The sequence below is a fragment of the Trichomycterus rosablanca genome, chromosome 24, assembly GCF_030014385.1.
Source record: "Trichomycterus rosablanca isolate fTriRos1 chromosome 24, fTriRos1.hap1, whole genome shotgun sequence".
Classification (NCBI taxonomy): Eukaryota; Metazoa; Chordata; class Actinopteri; order Siluriformes; family Trichomycteridae; genus Trichomycterus; species Trichomycterus rosablanca.
Genome location: NC_086011.1, coordinates 5,971,983 through 5,992,639, shown reverse-complemented (window position 1 = coordinate 5,992,639; position 20,657 = coordinate 5,971,983). Strand labels below are relative to the sequence as shown.

Below are 20,657 nucleotides of genomic sequence, written 5' to 3'. Positions count from 1 at the left end.
TATAATTATGTAACCTGTGATTATGGAACACAGCTAAACTAATGCTGTAGTGAATATTTGGTTTCTATTAGCACTTCTGTAAAGTGTTATGGATAAAAGAGGCTGTCCATTTTCATCATTGTCTACTAGCGTTTGGAAAGATTTGTAGACTTTTACCTCATACATCATCATGGATTATGGCAAAAAACCTGAACATTTACAGATGTTGCTTGCTACTGTTTTTGTTGAGGTTATTCTGCTACTAGTTACACAATAATCATAGTTAAGTACTGCAGCTTTTAAAATGTTCCTTATTTAAGCTCAATAGGATGCTTGAGGTCTGTAATACTTGAAAGTATACTTTTCCCCCCTCCCAATCCAGTCACCCTATTGCATTATACTTCCTCTTTAATGATGTTGATCTCCACCCTGATTGAGGAGAGCTGTGACTAACACACGCCCCTCCCTTAAATATTAAAGGCCAACAATTACTATGAAATAAAAGTTGACTAATGCATGTACAGGCCACTGTGTATGTCAGCAGGTACTGTCCTACACAGCTTCAGAACAAAGTTCAGTTCTTGGGCTCTGATTATTACCTGTGTGGAGTCTTGCATGGTTTTGTATGCAGGTTCCCTGGATGCTCCAGAAGAAGAACATACCAGTGTAGGACTAGTTTGCTTTAAATTGTTACTAGATATGTGTAAGTATGATTGGGTGTGAAATGACCAGTGATGAATTTGATCTATTTATAATTAGCAACCAGAGTTACAGGGTTGTGGACCTATTGTGACCCTGATGAAAAAGGATACCAGATAAAGATGAACTAAATGAGAATGAATTACATTTTGTGTATGCATGATATTCAGATGCTTTGCAGTGCATTGCCCTAAAAGTAATGTTTTATTCATAAACCTAGTATAAAGAAATCTTGTGCTTTGTGACACTGCTCATGCTGTTGGCAATGTCTTGGTGCTGATGTAATTTTTGAACCACTGATGGCTTCACTGACATCAGTGACAGCAGTTTTGGCTTAGGATTTAAACTGGAAGATCATGTATTTGTACAGTTTAAAATTACATGGCTTGTGGATTAACACAGCTGGGTTAATAACAATTTGTCTTTATACTGTTATTTATTTACTTGCCATCTGTGTGTGATATGTCTATTAATTATGACATTGCATAAGAAAATGTGCAAATAAAAATGTTTATTATAAAAACAAACCTACAATAGGTACAGCAAATGTAATAAACACCAGATGGGAGTCATTCGTTCAACATTTTGCATTTTATTATTTAAATAACATTGTGTAAATCCTGATCTGCTGATCTGTATCCAACATTACATTTGAAAGCAGCTTATTAAACAAAACAGATGACAGCAAATGATGCTGAAAAATGCTGAGTGATAAGCAAATTTATTTTTGCTGTCAAAGCCAAAAGCTACCTGTCTGTTCAGTCTCCCAGTAATCCTTATGTGCTTAGGATTGATCCCTGTGGAACGCCTATTACTGTGGGAATGCATTTTTCTTACATTTGTCTCCTGTTGTTTGAGGTTAAGCAAGTTTAAACCACATATTGGAGGTTTAAAGTACATTACTGTGTGGGTTACTGTGTACACCATGTTTATTTATGTGGTCTTGCAAAAAATATTTATTAAATATGGGCTAACATACAGGGTGTGTGTGTGTGTGTGTTGTAATGTAGGGGACTATTTTGAGACTTTGCATTTAAAGTTTTTGATTACTAATATCAGTGTGCTCGTTTACTCAAGGTTAATGACTAGTTTTCCTTCATCATCGCTACTACTGGCCCTTTCCTCTTCCTCTAAGTAGCTGCCACCCAATGGGCACTGTGGTGCATTAAGCTCAGTGGTATTATTAGAAGTACATATTGGACTAGAATTTATGCCAGATTTGTTAGCAGGAACAGAGCATGAGGAAAATGTTATATCAGGAGTGTTTTTTATTATTTGACTTGACTCTGTGTTACAAGATGATGTCACGAAGAGTTCATCTGGCACACCAACCCTTGGTGTCCCATCTGTTTTGTGATCTGCCAATGGCCTCTGGATTTGTGATTTCTTTGAATAACTTTGGCTCTCTGAGTTCATTTTTTCAGTCTCTTTCTGAACCTTTTTCTGAATGGCGTTAACCAACAGAGGATGAGCTAAGAGATGCCCACACTTTGAGTGTCTGACCTCATTTTGTCTTGTGTGTGTTGATATGAATCTTTCATGGCTTCCAAAAGAGACTTGCTTCAATTCTTTTGTATTATTCTGGCTGATTTGCTTTGGATTGACTTGCTCAGAGTTGTGCAGACAGTCGCTTTGACCAAGAGGTGGTGAGTCTTGTGGATGATTGGTTGCGTCACAGATTGCAGGAGGAGTACTATTGGAAACTGTAGACATGCCCAGCTGGGAAGATGATGTCTTTAGATTATTCTCATGCTGGGACAGTTGTGGGTGTGGTTTTACTGCTGTCTTGTAGCCTTCATGACTGCACGTTGCCTCCTGCTTGATACAAAGATATACGAGTAAATACAGGTTAGAAATGGTAGTACATTTTAGAGTAGAACATTTGCTTCTCCAGACTTAAGCGTGGTTTATACAATACATTTTCAGATGGTTACTAAATTATAGGATGGATAGTAAACAGACAATAGCAATGCAGGAAATCAAACATTTTGCTGTTATTTTGCATCTTACAGAAGTGTTTTACAGAAATGCCTTCACCCAAAGTCTGGCCAAATGCTGGAAACTAACTGGCCCTGCCCTCTGGGTGAAAGGGATGGTATTCCTGTCACCTCTATCAACCATCATAAGCTGGCAAGTCGCAGGGATCAGTGAACTTTGATATAAATGAATGTAGTTAGTGCACCCCTTGTGTTGTGTTTATCTGCACAGTGGCATCACATAGGTGGATGGTTAACTTCACATGTCTTGGAATAAACACAGGTTAGTCCACACTCTCCTGGACTGATAGCTGTCATATAAAACAGAAACCTTAGATAAACTGAAGAATAGGCTAAAGTTTACAATATACTTAAAAATGTCACCCTTATTTTTTTTCCTTTTTGAGTACCAGTAGCATTTTTTGTCCTTGTTTAAATTCATGGACAGTTTTACATTATAGGTATACAATTAAAAAGCTAAGTAATTAAATAAAATTACATAACTTTTTGACTCACCCTCTCTTTGTTTTTCATGCCGTCCTCCTCCTGTATCATGCGTGTCAGGTTTGTGTCTAACATCCTCACCCCACAGTCACCTCCTATATTTTTATCTTCCTGGGGGGTCCACCTCCAGCTCCCTGTTCCAGCCACCCGTTGGAGCTCAGGGCTTTGGAGAGAGTGGCTCACCGGAGGCCCTGAAAAAAGAACAATAAATTAATTCCAGCATTTGCAAAGCTATGTGCTTGAAGTTCTGCCTCGGCCTGTCTCTTAGGTTTTCCGCCTGAGGTATTAGTATGTAAGTGTCAAATATCTTTATCAGATAAAATTCTTTCACTTTGCTAGAGGCGGGATATTTAAGTGTAATAAGCTTGTTTTTACCACCTTATGACACCTTCTAACACCCTTTTAACACTTTGCACAGTACAATGATTGCACACGTGGAACAGGATTTACAGTAAATATGAGTGTAGAGTTGTTACAACTACAACATGTTTTTTGCATTAATTACTGTGTGATCTGATTTACAGTCTAATATAAAAATTTAATATCCTATTAATAAATTTAATATTATTAAATTCATGTAACTTTTAAGCTATTTACAGCCCAGGATAATGAAAAAGTTGTTGAACATCTAGACTGGCAACCTCAAAAACTGGTTCCAGTATATGAGATGACACTGGTGTGGCTGTAGATGTAAAGTTTTGTAGTTTAACAATGCTGTGCTGCCTCAGGACTTTAACAATTGCAGTAATTGAGGGAACATTAAATTCCATATCGCATTAAGAAACTTTGAAATACAGTTAACATTTTGACGTGATTTAAGATGACTTGTGATTTGCGGCATGGTACATTATCATGCTAAAAGTAGCCATTACAAGACGGGTAAACTGTGGTCATACAGGTATAGGCTGTAGACACATTAAATTTACATTGTTAAATAACACTTTACCTTGTGGTTGATTATCTTGTATGAAAAGTAACTGAATAAAAACTGGCTTTAGAGGACACATCTTGACACCACCTCTTTGGGGCTTCAAATGACACCTTTTTGGGCTTTAGATCAGTTGCCCAGAGGTACTTCACTAGTAACTTGGACTCTACTGAACCATATTGCATAACCATATTGCATATCTCCAAATCAGAGTATCTCTAAATCATGGAAACTTGTAACAGTGATAAATCTACCCAGCCTGCGGAAATTCATCCAAAGGACCATTGACAAGTCGAGCCCAACTAATCCCAGAAAAACATGTAATGACTGGTATTTATAACTACAGGATTTATACTGTGGTAGCAGTGTGTCTGATTAAAAGCAGTTCTGCAAATAAGAGTGGGCTAAATATTAAATGACAGAAGGAATCAGAAGGCTTTTTACAGCTTTGTACATAGGAATCACTGTGTACCTGAATATTCTAATGGTGCAGAGACAGAAACAGTTATCTTGCAGAAAAGCAGTCGTCCAACCACCCAGGACATGTTTGGTTTGGCTGAACTCTTGCACGTGCCTCTGCAGCATTGCTTTGAAATTAGTCAGCATTTGGATTTTAGAACATGTGTCAGTCATTTTGAAAGGAGAGTTGCGTAAAATCCCCCAATCCTAACGCCAGAGCTTCCTGGGGGCCTCCATTTAGCCCTGTGTTCACTCTCTAAAAACTGTAATCAATCAAAGTCACCTAAACCAGGTTAGTTAGGAGCAACATATCTGCTGCAGGAATAAAGCCTCTCATCACCGATCTGGCAAAAAGTAAACTCTGCTTGCTTTTCTACCGTGACTGGACTTCTAAGATTATCATATTTTAGAGTAAATAATTCTTTAACTAATCAGTCTTATCAGGAAAGTTTGAGGTTTTGTTTGTTCTCTGTCTTTCTGATCATCCTTTGACCTTTCCTATTTTGTTGCTGTGACTAATTCATGTGGCCTCTGACCTACTGAAAGGCAATCCCTTAAGAGAGTCACAGGGTCATTCAACACTGACAGGACTTCAAAACATTAAATGTTTTCCTAAAGATGGTTTTGATATTAATTGATTGTAAATGATCGAGTTACGCTCAGCGTGGAAGATCTTCTGTGTATGTGTACAATTAAATCCACATTTGGTCAGTGAGTGTGAGAGTATTAATTCAATAATCTGTTAAATGCTTTGACCAAAATGATTTACTACTTCTGAATGAATTAGAGCAAATGTCATTAAATAAAAGGAAGCATTTTGGCTAGGCTGATGCACAGAATAATGCATGAGGTGCAAATTTAGTTGAGGTCTGGGATTTTGACATTTCATTTCAATACAATTGTGAATTTATTGTTTCCATATGTTCCCAAGTTAAGGTCTCAAGTAAGCAATCAGTCCTAAACCAGTGATTTTTTTCTTTTTAGGCAAAGTGTTTCGCATTTCTGCCAAAAAAGTTAAACTTTTGTCTTATCAATCCATAAAACATTGTCCCTGAAGTGTTGTACAACAACTAGGTGGTCTTTTGCAGATGTGTATTTTTAATACAGCTAAGGTTTTCTTTGTGGTGTCCTTTTACTAACCGTTTTGTTAAGTGTTTCTCTTACAGTAGGAACATAAACAGAAATCTTTTCTAGCAGCATTTTCTAATTTTTAGAGGTCCTCAAAATTAGTTTAATTGCTTTTCTGTAAAAAGATATAATCACTGGAATCAGAATACAGGGATTACGACGGCGTATTAGGGCCATTTTAAATAATTTTTTTTTTTAAGTTTTGATTTTGAGAATAAAGTCAAAATATTACAAAATTAAAGTCGAAATAATTACGAGATTAAAGTCGAAATATTATGGCCATAGTAACCTCCTTGTGTTAAAATCAGGGAAGTTCATGATCTGTACTTTCATATCGGTTTCACAAATAAAGCAATCCCCAATCTCCTTCACATCAGCACCAGTTTGTTATTAGTATAAGGACAATGAAGCGGCTTTGCAATAAACTGGGTTTATTTAGAAGAACGTGCGCCAAGGGTGCATCGCTATAAATTATTGCATTGACATGTTTAGTCATCATGTCATGTGGATGGAAGTGTACAATACAAACAGCCACGCAAAAATAATCGTGGGTTATTGGACAACCACAATAACACTCATTATGAACTGCCCTCAGTGCTTGCATGCTGATCCAGGTACTGAGACCCGTGCTTCTCTGAACTGACAAGGCTACGACGGATGCACAATCTTCGGCCATATTATTTCGACTTTATTCACATAATATTTTGACTTTAATCTCGAAATCGAAACGTATACGACTTTATTCTCGAAATCAAAACTAAAAATAGTTTTTACAGTGGCCCTAATATGCCGTCGTAGGGGATAGACTTTGGGTTTTGGGCTATTTTTATAAAACATGGTATGGCACCTCTACAACCCACACATACGATTTTATCTCATTAATCAGAGAACATAACATTCAAAGAGGATGCTTGCTAACATGGTGATTTTTTGACTGGATTGTGTTCACTAAAAATTTGCCAATAGCTTGAACAGTATATGGTTTCTGATTATAGAAGATCACAAGTTGATTTTGTAGATTCAAAAGCTTTTGGCACAGTGTAAAGTGTGTTCAATTTGATAAAATGTTTAAACGTTAAATTCCTTGTGTAGGGACAGGGAGAGCTCACTAAATAATAATCTGTTATCTCCACCTTGTGGAACATTCGCAACATTAACAGAAGTGAACCACCTCCATTACCTCCCAGTATAATTCAGACATTAAAAATGTGAGGGGATATTTTTGATCTTTTGTCTTGGGAGTTTTCAAGAAATTCAATGTGCATCATACACCGATCAGCCATAACATTAAAACCACCTCCTTGTTTCTACACACATTGTCCATTTTATCAGCTTCACTTACCATATAGATGCACTTTGTAGTTCTACAATTACTGACTGTAGTCCATCTGTTTCTCTACATGCTTTGTTAGCCCCCTTTCATGCTGTTCTTCAATGGTCAGGACTCTCCCAGGACCACTACAGAGCAGGTATTATTTAGGTGGTGGGTCATTCTCAGCACTGCAGTGACACTGACATGGTGGTGGTGTGTTAGTGTGTGTTGTGCTGGTATGAGTGGATCAGACACAGCAGCGCTGCTGGAGTTTTTAAACACCTCACTGTCACTGCTGGATTGAGAATAGTCCACCAACCAAAGATTTATCCAGCCAACAGCGCCCCGTCGGCAGCGTCCTGTGACCACTGATGAATGTCTAGAAGATGACCAACTTAAACAGCAGCAATAGATGAGCGATCGTCTCTGACTTTACATCTACAAGGTGACCCAACTAGGTAGAAGTGTCTAATAGAGTGGACAGTGAGTGGACACGGTAATAAAAAACTCTAGCAGCGCTGCTGTGTCTGATCCGCTCATACCATCACAACACACACTAACACACCACCACCATGTCAGTGTCACTGCAGTACTGAGAATGATCCACCACCTAAATAATACCTACTCTGTGGTGGTCCTGTGGGGGTCCTGATCATTAAAGAACTGGGTGAAAGCAGGCTAAAAAAAAGTATGTAGAGAAACAGATGGACAAAGTGCTTCTATATGGTCAGTGGAGCTGATAAAATGGACAGTGAGTGTAGAAACATAGAGGTGGTTTTAATGTTATGGCTGATCAGTGTATTAAGGACATTAAGTTTGTACTGTATATGTGCAACACAGACTGTCATTAAAAAATCCAGCAGCTTAATAGTTTACTTACCTGTGAATGTATCCTGACTGACATTGTTCATTCCACCAGGTACCTGTTTACATTCAATACTTTCTTTTTCAGTACAATTGGCTTTTGGTCTCTGTGACTCAAAATGATCCGGGGTCAGATGAACAGTCTTGGATGTCAGTTCCTTGACCTCAGCTTTATCCAAAGATACTTCTGCTCCCTCAGTAGAACAATCCTGTTGATTTGAGTGGTGTACAAATTCACCGAGAGTGCAAGGTTTATTTTGCTGTGCTTTAGCACGTGTACATTTCAGTGGTTTGCTTTGGCAGGCTGATACACTCCCTGAGCTGGTAGATGCTGAAGAGCTGCACGATGACCAGTGTGATTTTGGTTGGCTTGGCTCCTCTGTGGAAACCAGCTTCACTTGGGTTGTAGATGTCGAAATGGAGGCTGGTTTGAGTCTGGGTGCCTCAGAGATGCATGACATGTTTGTTTGAGTCATCTCTCCTTCAACAGATGTCAATTTTTGCTTTTGTGGAGTCATTACTACAGACCGATGGCTTTCATGTCTTTTTTCAGATGGCTCAGATAATACAGAAATGTCTGGAAAATATGTGGCTTTGACAGATGTTTCCTCAGAGAATACTGCAGTCTTGTTCATAGATGCCACAAAGCAATGGCTAGTCCCTGGACAGACTTTAACCTCTTGAAAATGTTCCTCCACTCTGCTTAATGATGGTGAAAAGTTTCCAGAGATCCAGTCATCTGTAGAAAAGTTGCTTAGCTCTTTGCCACTTTTTGTTGCAGATCTGCCTGGTGAAGCTTCATTCGGTATCTCACTAGGTCTCTGAATAGGACATGGTCGATTCCTAAACCCTGCAGTCTCCAGCTTTTTTAGCACACTACTGCCCTCAGGTGCTGTACTTAATTTATACTGCTGTCCTGATGTTTTCACTTTGCTATCCAATGAAGCTGAAATGTGATGTTCTGTCTTTGAACATGAGCTTGAAATGACCCCTTGAGTGTTTGTTAAATAAACACCACAAGCACTTGTCATGTTTTCCTTGTGTTCTGTAACTGTTGAGCCAAATAATGTCTGTGTTACGTCTGGGATTTGGCTAAGCACACTTTTGTTTACACTCTCAAATGCTACACACTCTTTTGATCCTGTGTCCCCCGAGCATTGTTTATGGATCCTGTCATTCCCAGATATTTCCATATCTTTGCTGAAAAATGAGTGACTTCCAGTTGATGTATAGCCTGGTGTTTCGATGTGCGGCTCTATCTGAGCTAACTGCTCATCTGAAATGAGTTGCATAACTATCTGGAGATCCGCTGTTTGCACATAAAATGTGTCCTTAGCTTCGGGGAATGCAGTGTGGCTTATATCCAAGGGGATTCCCCCCATTAAATCTTTATTACCTGACACAGGTGTTTCCTTAGTAGGTCCTGGTGGTTGCCTTACAATAACTACCGATGTGGCAGAATTGTTTTGTAAAACAGACATTGTAGATCCAGCACAGTTCTTGGTGTTTGCTGTTAAAGTAGTTGATTGGCAAAGTGATGGGATTATGTCCTGTCTTGTGCTAACAGTGATGGATTGACATTGATCCAAGGCTGTAAAAGTTTGTCCAGGATTACTCAAAATTGAAGATGTGGTGCACTGGTTTTGTGTTAGCATGTTACCAGGCTTGTTCTGGGGGAATGACGAAAGTATTGTAGGTGTTGTTGAGATTGAAGCCGATGTGTATATACTAGGTTGATTCTGTACCTTTGTTTTTGATGGCTCAATGTATTCCATAGATGTCACAGTATCAGTCTGTGTTATGGCTGTTGTACACAAAGTAGAATTTGTACTTGTTGAAGCTGATTGTGCTAAAGTTGTTGTAGGGTGAGTCTGCTGTAAAGGTTGAAGGCTGGGTAAAGACATGTTCAGCAAAGTTTTGCCAAAACACGAATTTGAGGCACCATCTGTAGAAGATGGAATCTTTAGCTGATACTTAGGAAGAAAGCTGGTCTCGGCTGAAGAAACAGATGGGATGCTGGCAGAGGCTGAAGTCGACCCAGATGTCCCGCTTATATTGGCCACAAAAAGAGGAGAGCTGTGTCTTTTAAAAAGCTGTCTCTGTTTTAAAGAAGACATATTGGTCAAACTGCCTTCCCTGTCCTTCTGCTGGGTATAAAGTGTTCTTTGGGACACATCACAAAACTTAAATGGTAGTGATTTTACCTGTTGACTTGCAGAGGTGAAAACACATTGCTGCCTCCCTATTTGTTTGTCCTTGTCTTCCATCACAGCTGTAATTACATCATCTGTCTTCTGCTTTTTCCTCTCTGAGGGAACTTGACTTGAAAAATGTATTTCTGAACCCGTGTCTTTTTCTTTTGTCCCTTTTTCTGCATTCGTCATGGTGTTTAAGTCACATGAGCTTGAAACATTAGTCTGATTGACCAAACATTGCTGAAGTGATCTGTCGGATTGTTTTATTGGACTTTGCAAAAGTACATAAGAAGAAATTACCTGACTGGATGTGTGTGCTATTAGCATATTTACAGCAGGAGGCGGACACACATTAGAACAGGAAGTAACGCTCTCAGACACTGATGAACTATCTTTCTCTTGGCTTATTTGATTCATCTTGGTTTCAGTTTGCTCAGAGCAAACCATGACCTTTCTGCTTTTCAAAACACTGTCTTTCTCTGTGTTGTAGAGCTTTTTGAATGTACCACCTCCGTACATATACCATTTATTGTAAGGAAACTTTTGTACTTTCTTTCTGTGGCATCTTTTGACAGCTGACTCTGTTGCATTGTCAGTGAAGTCTTCAACCGAGCTAAGGCTACTGTGACTGCCTCTCTCCACTGAAGATCCCTCGGCTGTCGATAGACAGTCCACTGCTACCTGCCTGACCAGTGAGCGATGGCTAGGTGCATGTTGATCTACCGATTTGAAAGGGTAAATGTGACCTGCGCTACACCGTCTGCTCAAAGGTATGTTGTCTCCTTGATAAGGTAAAATTGTCTTGTCACTGTTATAATTGTTTATGCTAAATGGTAAAGAGCTGCTTCTTGTTAATGGAGCATGCTCCATGCTGGTGGAGTGTTGTGTGGGCATAGAGCTGTAAATAGCCCTACCTCTTTTGTCCTGTGTTTGCGAAATGGAGACTTGGTGTTTGCTGCTTCTCATCTCAAAATGAAATGAGTCTTTGTAAGTGTATGGCATGGGAAGATCAATGCTGCCTTGTTTGGACAACACTGTCTTCCTTGGACGCACATTTACAAGGTGTTTGTCATCCATTAGCAAGTTGTTTTCAGATATAAGTTTCAAAATGTGCTCCTCCAGCTTTTGTTTCTCCTGAAATGACACCTTGTTTTTCATGTCCTCTGTAGCCTCATCTGTGGGGGTTTCAGAGTCTCCTGGTTTCTGCAGTTCCATGCTGGTAGCTGAATCCATGCTGGGATTGTGCAGGGAATATCCCGGACTTGAGGTCAAGTGATGTTCATTACTTTCACTAAAGCCTGAGTCTGTGCTGTCATGGCTTTGAGACTTCCCTCTGGAGAGTTTTGGAAGGAGGGCTTCCTGCCTTTGGAGAGGTGTGCGATTTGGAGTCAGTGGAGAGCGACCATCTCCTGTTGGGTCTTTTGCCTGGATTAAAGCAGCTTCTGTTTTGCCTTCAGGTGATAATGATATCCTACAGTCTGCAGGGTTTAAGGTTTCCTGTTGTCCATGAGCTGGTGAAGCAATAAGTCCAACCACAGCAGCTTTGCATAAAGCCCATTCAGTGTCAGACTTTGTCTGACTCTCAGCCGAACAAACTTGATCAGAGCTCGCTGTGTTTTCTGATACAGTAGAAAGGACGCTGTCGGGTCTTTTTGTGTCACCTGAGTCTTCCCTTTGCAATTCCACAGATGGACCGAAGCAAATATCTCTCGAGCTGTCTGTGCTCTCCTGGCTGCTGAAGGTTTCCTTTCCAGATTCGCTGGATAAACGAGCATGGGCCTGGGTGCGTTTGTGTTTGTAAAGGTTGCTCTGTGTCTTGAAGGAGATGCCGCAAGTGGGACAAGGATATGGCCTCTCACCAGTGTGGCAGCGCAGGTGTTTTTCCAGCACACTCGGTTTTAGACAGTCCCGTCCACAGTGTGGGCACACGTGCTTCCCTGCAGATTTGGGTCTAGGTGAAGATGCTGAAAGTTCAGGCTTCTGCTGCTGAAGAGCTGTTCCGCTGGTTATTTGCAGTGTCAGAATGGGCAGAGTCTGGTTGGCCAACACCATTGGCATAGACAAGGGAATAACCGCTGCATCTTGCATGGCTGCTGGCTGGGCCTGAGGGTGCGATGGCAGGGCTGGCACCGCCTGGATATACATGGCTGTTAGAGGGGCCTGAACGTGCATCTCTTTTTCTCTCTGAGCAGAGACCGAATGCTGAGGCTCGGCAGCGCTACCGCAGCCTTGCTTGCCAGTTGCCATGGTAACAGTACCCTTGCGATGTTCAGAGACTGAGCCTGCTAATTACCTGCAACAGAAAACATACTTTTCATTACGACACTGTTTAAAGCTTCAATGAATCCCCCCTCCCAAATAAATATGAATGAATGTAATGTCAACCCAGCTAAAAAGAATAACAGATACAATGTTTTATGTAATAGAGGAATTTATAAGATGAAGCATTAAAGTGTAACGTAAAATCTTACTAATGACATAAACAGCTTTACAAACTGATCTTCAGATATATTTAGACCAGTGATGATTTTGTTTTGGTGTTGACTATTAAGAAATTTAGCATGTTGATTAGGTAATGTTTTGCATAAGGATGAAAAATTTTACAATCTATTTTTATAGATCAACTAGGGGAAAGGCTGTACCTTACTAGATTTGGCATTTGCAAAAAATGTAAAAATAGCCATGGGGTTGAGTGTAATCTTACCACATTAACTGCACAGCCACAAACACCCAGAAACGTGTGCTTTGAAGTGCCAAAATAGGTAACATGAAGAACCAAAAATGCTAAGGAGAACCCCCAGTGTGCAATATACATATTCTTGCTATTTGCATACTGCAGAAACAATGATGTTATCAAAGGCAGTTCAGAGCGTGGTATAGCAATGACTCATCGAAAGGCTGAAAAAGTATTGGGCCCTTTTAAAAACTGGCACGCAAAATGTCAGCTCCCACTTTGTCCATTTGAACAGTAGTGGAACAATAAAGATACAAAACGTTTGACTTTCAGGACTGATACAGTAGTATTTTATTTAAGTTTAACCTGCATTTGAAAAAAAAAAGCAGTTTGTTAATATATTGCAAATTGCTTTATCCTGGTCAGAGTTCAAACTCAGATCTCAGCAGTGGGAGGCTAGCATAACAGACTACTGCGCTAACCAAGCTATAGCGAACTGTTTACTTACTAAAAACATATTAAAAGCTTAAAATCTCCAGATCCCTTAATGAATCAAAATCAGGTTTTTAAATTCACTTTTCAAACGCATTATAGGTTGAGGTTTAATTTTAATGCAATCTTTACTTTTGACATATGTTTTGGATTTTATTATAATTAAATTATAATGTATGAGTCAAAATGACCTACTATAAAAGTCATGATTATTAAATATATACATTATGTCATATTTACTCACCAAGCACTTTATTAGGTACACCTCTCAACAGTATAGCCCATCTGTTGCTCGGTACACTTTGTCATCCCTGTGTTACCCCCATAAGACCACCACTGACCAGATGACGTTTGGATAGCGGACCATTCTCAGCACTGCAGTGACACTAACATAGTAATGACCCAGTACTTTGTGGGGAGGGTTTTTTGGTTTATGTGGTATCTGGTGAAACAGTGTTGAGAGTTTTAAATGCTTCAGTGTCAATGCTGGGAGAAGAATAGTGCATCAAGCAAAATAGTCAACAGCATTCTGTAATCAAAAAAGTTACCACTTACACATTATTATTGTAATTGTATTACTCTAGTCGAACTATACACCTACAGTGAGTGCCAATATGGTACGGGTTTCAAATAAAAGGGCCATTAAGTTTAAATCCCAACAACACTGCTCCATTTAAAACACGCATACACTGTTACAAACAGAACAGAGCAACAGATGGGCTACAATCAGTAATTGCATGCCATGCATGCTTATAAATGTCTTATTATAACTTATTACAGATGAGTATAAGAAATCTTAAAGATAACATAATACCCCTAGGACATGTTTTCAATTTTTTATAAAACCTCATGAAGCACATGTACTCACCTATTTCACTATTTCATATCAAATAGAAAAGCAAAACTGCAATTGTAAATGACTAAATTGTAATAAAATATCAATACATTTCTGTTTTGTCTTACATTCTTTGTTTACATTCCTCCATGAGTAGTAGAGTAAAGACTTGACAATATTCCTGTAAAGCTTAAACCCTAAACTCTTCCTCGTGATTCTTGTGATTTCAATGGTCAATTATTTTTAAATGATATGTAATTTAAAAAATAAATATCCATACCAATTTTTAATGAACTTTTATATTATGATGTTTCCATATTAAAACATTTACAAAGTAAACAAAATAAACGCTTACATGTCTAATATGAATGAAAAGTTGAGGTTTCAAACTGTGGTGTCTATGCAACCTGTAATTATCAATTAATTGCATTTTTAAAAAAAGATTTTTTTTTTTTAATTTAAGAAGTTAATAATTAATGAGTTACAAGCTAATTTTTAAAAATTTTATTTATGTTTTTGTATAAACTGTATGTAGGGGAAATGTACAGCTGTGGGATTTTAATAATGCCAGTTGTTTCTGTGATTGTAATGCACAGTTATTCTATATTTAAAGTTTATAGTAGGTTTTCAAAAAATATTGCAAATTCTGTTAATTTAAAGTCATACAGGTTATTATTTGGCAACAATGGTCAAAGTATGTTTAAAGTAAAAGCAGTAAGTCATTTAAATCCTCCAGCGCTGTACCTACCGTCAGACCTGATGGAGGTAGTATTATTCTCTTTTGGTGTTTTGCTGCCTGTTGCACATGAACAATTGCCTCAAAATTAATAATCTTGGACTTTGATTGTTCAAAACAAGTTCAAGTTTTATTATGACAACTAAATTGTTGACTTTTTTTAGTGTTTTGAAAACGCACAATTAACATTTAAAAGTATGTTTTCCAAGTTCCAGAGATCATTAAATTAAATTCTGCTTTGACATACAGTACAAGTGCATGCAAACTTTTGACAACTGTAGTAATAAAAACAATCCCAAACTACTCCACTAGTTCAGTCTTTCACTTTGTCTTATTTACATGCTATAGCACCTTCATCAAACAACTGCTTGTCAAGGACTTCCTATCACCAGAACTTATGACCATTTCACTCTGACTAAAACTTTAAAAGCAAACAAAACAAAAGCAATTCAAGAATACTTACCAAAACTTGCCTAAAAAGCCATACATTCTGGAATCTGCCTTGCGATTCTTAAACTGGCATAAGAACATAATAACAACGCGCCACCTTCCTCTGCTCAGGCCTTGTTCCTCTTTTGTTTCAGCCGTTTGTGTGAGTGATGGAGGAAATACAGAACGTCATTCATGCAAATGCGAATAGATGATGAGCACACAAAGTCAGTGCAGAAACAGACAGAGAAAGAGAGAGAGAGCTGAGCATGAAGAGCATGAGATGGAGATAGAGAAGTGAAGATTACTAAATGAGTCAGACTAATGGTCATCCAAAAACAACAGCAGATGGACTTGGATTCCTCACAGGGGTGAGGCGAAGAAAATACAGAAGTACAAGTGACAACAAAATCCACGTTCAGAAAAGGAAGTCAGCATGCAGACTTACTTTGAACTAAACAACCCCCATACATACAAACTCACGCGCTCATACACTCCCATGCGCACACACACACACACACACACACACACACACACACACACACACACACACACACACACACACACACACACACACACATTCACTGGCAGCCTCACTTAGTACCTGACTTCTGATTCTGGCTCTCACAGTCCCTCAGTCAGTCATACACCCACCCACCCACCCACTCACACTTTTATACACACACTCACACACAGTTACACACATACATACACACACTCACACAAAAAAGAAGAGGTGTATCTGGCCATGTGTGAATGTAGGACATGCGAGGGTGTATTTTTCTCTCTTTGTCTCTTTTTTTGTTTTGGTTTTATTTTCTTTTTGTTAATTTTTTAAACAAGTGGTTGGCACCCAATATTTATCTGCCATGTTATTTACATTGATGACACACATGCACTATACTACCTTTCACATACTACTTTCCATTAACAAAATGCATTGTAAAATTATCCCAAAAACATAAACTAGTATGATCTGCACCACAGAGCAACATCATATAAATCAATTTCCTAGAGGCTTCTAATATTAGCTGAAATCGTTGGTGTTGGTGTTGGCCGAGTAAACACGTCCCCACAACTGCCTATCTTCAATTACTTGAGAGGGTGGCACGGTGGCTCAGTGGGTAGCACTGTCGCCTCACAGCAAGAAGGTCCTGTGTTCAATCCCCAGGTATGGAGTGTGGAGTTTGCATGTTCTTCCCGTGTCTGTGTGGGTTTCCTCTGGGAGCTCTGGGTTCCTCCAACAGACCAAAGACATGCAAGTGAGGTGAATTAGAGATACTAAATTGTCCATGACTGTGTTTCACGTGTAACAAGTAACTACTGTTTCTGTCATGAATGTAACCAAAGTGTGTAAAACATGACGTTAAAATCCTGATAAATAAATCAATTACTTGAGCAGCTTGTTTGTTTACATTTCTCCCACCTTTTAAATGTGGATTCTTTCTGTCTTTGTTGTATAGACTTGATAGACATTTTGTAATACACAATCTTAGACACACAAAAAAAAAGGTGTAGATGGCCATGTGTAGATGCAGAACATGCGTAGGTGTATTTTTCAACTTTTGTCGAAAAATATCTTGTTTTCTCTGATTGGTGTCCAAAATGTATCTCCCACATGGAGTCTTAGTTAAAACCATCTGTGAGGATGACAAAATAGAGTTCCAGAACTATTGGCAAAAATCTATTAATTAGCTTCATTTCACAAGTAATATTTTTTGCGGTTTTAAATGATCCCATTTCAAAAGTTCATAAACCCTTTAAACTGTCATACATGGTCACACTGCCAAGTTTTCTTAATTTTCTTAGTCAAATTTTACAGTTAACACTGTGGTAGCCAACAGTAGTGTTCTTTTGACTCTACACTTGACATTGCACATTGTGTTCTGTGCTTTGACTGCTGACTTAGTGAGCCACACATTTCTTAATACAATCTGTTATTAAAGATGACGTCATATGACAGTGCAACACTGAAAGCCTTTCTGTATGACCCATCATATTTTACTTTTTCCATTTTTCTTCCTACTGAGTCTTTATCAATTGCATCTATTGCAATCCCACTGTGTGATACTATAATAGCAGTTATGTAACAGGCTATTTTGATCATGTGGTTTTACATTAGGGTTTACATTTTTGGTGTGCATACATTTGTAAGGTACATGTATGCCAGGATGTTCTAAGAATTTCAATAATTTTTGCAATAATCCTTTTTTCTGGGACTAGGTCATTAAACACCTTATTTGCATAAACTCTATTTATCTGGGCTCAGAGGAGTCATCACACCATCACTAAATAATAATACAAATTCTTAACCTAGTATATTAGTAAAAAAAATCTCATTAAAGAACTTAAATTAGTAGAAGTCTAAGAAGCATGTACTAGTCATCCAGTCACATTTAAAGAACAGCTGCAGACAAATGAACAAAAGAATGTGGACACATTTACTTATTATTATGTTACCGGTGTTTCAGCCTCATCCATATCCAAATAAACTATATACTTTACAACAGTTTGGGAGGGTCATAAATATGCCGGCGTGCACAAAGCAAGGTGTTGTGGAAATCCAGTTGATTATAGTGTGCTGACCTCAGCCCTACTAAACACTCCTGGAATAAGGTTAAACATCTATTAAGGGCCAGACTTTCTCATCCAGCAGTGCATGGCCTGTCAAATGTTTTTGACTGAAGGGACCAAAGTTACCACAACTTTACTCCAAAAGTCTTCCCAGGTTATTGAAGGCTTTGATAGCCACAAAGGGTGGCCATACTCACAATGTAAATGGTTTTGGAACAGGATGTACAACACACTCCAAAAACAGGTGTCTAAATACTTTTGGCCATATATAGTAACTTCACTAGTATGTTATTTAAGCATGCATTAACATGTAAAGTGACACAAATTGTTGCAGAAAACCTGTAAATATGTTATAAGCTATAAATGCATTTGAGAATAAATATATATAGTAAAGTAACAAAAAGAAAAACTAGAATAGATGTAAGTTGAATGTGATACAGTTCCATGGTGAGGCCTAGATGCTTTGAATTTCTCGTCTCCAAGGCAACAGCAGACTAGTCCTCTGAAGAGATGAATGCTTGTGTTGGCATGGTAACAGCAATCGTCTCATAGCTAGATACACGAGGTCTACTTTTGGCACCAGACAAAAGTCGAGAGTCCATTGTAATCATTTCTGATAAATCTTAATAAAAAAGCAAATAAATAATTTTTTTAAAATCCGATTTATCTAATAAGGGTTTCGCGTGGTTACAGAGGCTCAGAGGCAATGGTGGCTTTATGTGCAGGAAGTGAGAAACTCACAAAAAGTGTGTGGGTGGGTGTTTGCTGCAATGCTGAATGTGAAGCCAGGCATAAAGGTGCTTTCTGGTTTGCAATCTAACTTTTTTTTTCTTTTCTTTTTAACTCAACACCCTAGAAGATTTTTGCATATGAGAAGAGCCATGTCATAGAAAGATGAATAATAATGAACTAATAATAATAATAATTCATCCATTCATTCATGGGGGTGGAGGAATTCCAGCATCACCCAAAAACACTGGGAGCAAAGCAGTAATACACATGGACAGGGCAGCAGACTCCACTAGCCTTGCCTCCATACCAAATTTAAATGTGCAAGTAAAGTTAAAGTCAAAACTTTACATACACTAATACATTTTGTGGTTTTTTTTCCTTTTGTCTTCCAGTCTAGTTGTTTCTCCAACATGTTAGCAATTACGTTTGCAGCTTCTCATTCACAGACCAGCAGTGATGGCTCACACAAAGCTTTAACACATTCAGAAAGTCACACTAATCTTATCAGCCAATGATAGGGATGGCAGTATGTGTACACAAACAGGGAAATCCTTGGTACTACCTCCCTAGCCACTGGGCTGGAGAATCAAACCCAGGCCCTCCTTGCTGTGAAGCTTAGAGCTACCAGACACACCCAGTGAAGCCCTGTGGAATCCGTACTTTTTGATATTATAAAGAAAAGGTTTGTAAATGGCAGCACTTTCATCAGAACCACCTTTGTGAAGCTAATGTTGTTTAGTTTTTGAGACTGGGTCATTTAAAATTTTGACTTTGGGCCAATTAGGGACAGAACACACAATGTACTGAAGGCAAACAAATAGATGATGGAATGAATGATAAGAAAACTATTTTTTATTATTAGGCCCATTTCTGAAGATTTATGATTTTTCTTAAAGTGTGGATTTGTATGCCATCTACTGGTGATAACAGAAGGTGGTTTCTTAGTTTACGTACAATTAATTCAGTACAATGTATTGTAATATTATTATTATACTTTTGGTCACTGTCCTTGATGAGTTTTGGATATCCAGTTTGAACACCACTTCAATACTATGTGTTGCTTATACAGATGTTTGTAAGTTTTACATCTTTAAAGAACAAAAAAGGACATATGCCAATGCTAGGTTTGTTCCCTGTAATCTATAGATTAACTAATTTTCATTAAAGAAATGTGTGACTAATCCTAAATAGTTTCCTATTTAAAGGGTAACATATTTTATTATTTATATAATTAGAAAAGATTGTGTGATAAAAGAATCAGAAATTGGCTTAATTGAAACATGTGGCTAAAGTGTATTTTCAGTAAAGAAATGTGTTAACATAACGCATGAAATTGAACTGAGGCGGTCTAGGTCCTTTCTGTGTGGAGTTTGCATGTTCTCCCCATGTCTGCGTGGGTTTCCATACTTTCGTGGCTTGAGATCTTCTATTTTCAATCGACAGGTCATCGTGATCTACTTTTTAAAAAGGTAGGCCTCATAATTTTTCGAAAATGCTTTGTAGCTTTTTAATTGCGCTTCGGTTGCCTATATTGATATTTAGACTTCATTATTTTCATGTGGAGAAAAGGCTGATTCACATAAGCAGGTTGATCCCAAAAATGCTGTCAAATGTGTGGCACATTTTCTTATGTTTGGATTTTTTTCCCCTCATCCAGCAAGTTCCAAAATTGTCCAGCAGAGGCGCTTGACCTCATATGAATGTCCGATTGTAGGGTTAACAGTTTAAATGCGCTTCTGCCACGTATAAACGAAAGTTTGCAGTGTTCTTGCCTGAATCGAACCGTTTTTGGTTTCTTTGTGCTTGGCTGGGCGCTCATCTTCACAGACAGTGTAGATTACAAAAGGAAAAATGCAAAAATGGCGCAAACTGGCTACTGATGAATAAAAACTTTCTAGATTAGCAGTGCATTAGGCGGGCTGAGGCGTAGCTATGACACGTTTATGACACAACTTTATTGAACAACACATATATTACATAAGATTACATCAACTCACAGTTTAAATATAGTACACAATGAAAATTAGATTAAAATTAACTAAAAATTGCTTGAGGTAAAAAGTAATAGCAGGAATTTATAAATAATACAATAATACAAAGTTTTTAAGCAGTGTTAAGGTACTTTTGCCTTTTACATTTTC

The 20,657-nt window shown here is 38.2% G+C and overlaps 1 protein-coding gene across 1 annotated transcript; it reads right to left on the bottom strand.

Annotated features, from left to right (window-relative positions):
• Nucleotides 1-1,254: 1,254 nt before the first annotated feature.
• Nucleotides 1,255-15,310, bottom strand: znf831 (zinc finger protein 831). Its single transcript, XM_062987183.1, has 4 exons — nt 15,245-15,310; nt 7,866-12,337; nt 3,171-3,349; nt 1,255-2,496 (listed from the first exon to the last, which is right to left on the bottom strand). The coding sequence occupies exons 2-4, from the start codon at nt 12,289-12,291 to the stop codon at nt 1,747-1,749; spliced, it is 5,355 nt and encodes a 1,784-aa protein (XP_062843253.1). The 5' UTR covers nt 12,292-12,337; nt 15,245-15,310; the 3' UTR covers nt 1,255-1,746.
• Between the last annotated feature and the right edge of the window lie 5,347 nt (nt 15,311-20,657).

Coding starts and splice junctions, on each gene's coding strand:
- znf831 (XM_062987183.1), bottom strand. CDS start 12,291: ATGGCAACTGGCAAGCAAGGCTGCGGTAGCGCTGCCGAGCCTCAGCAT. Junction 3,350..7,865: donor CAGTCAGGATACATTCACAG/GTAAGTAAACTA, acceptor TTCTTTTTTCAG/GGCCTCCGGTGAGCCACTCT. Junction 2,497..3,170: donor GCATGAAAAACAAAGAGAGG/GTGAGTCAAAAA, acceptor CTTTGTATCAAG/CAGGAGGCAACGTGCAGTCA.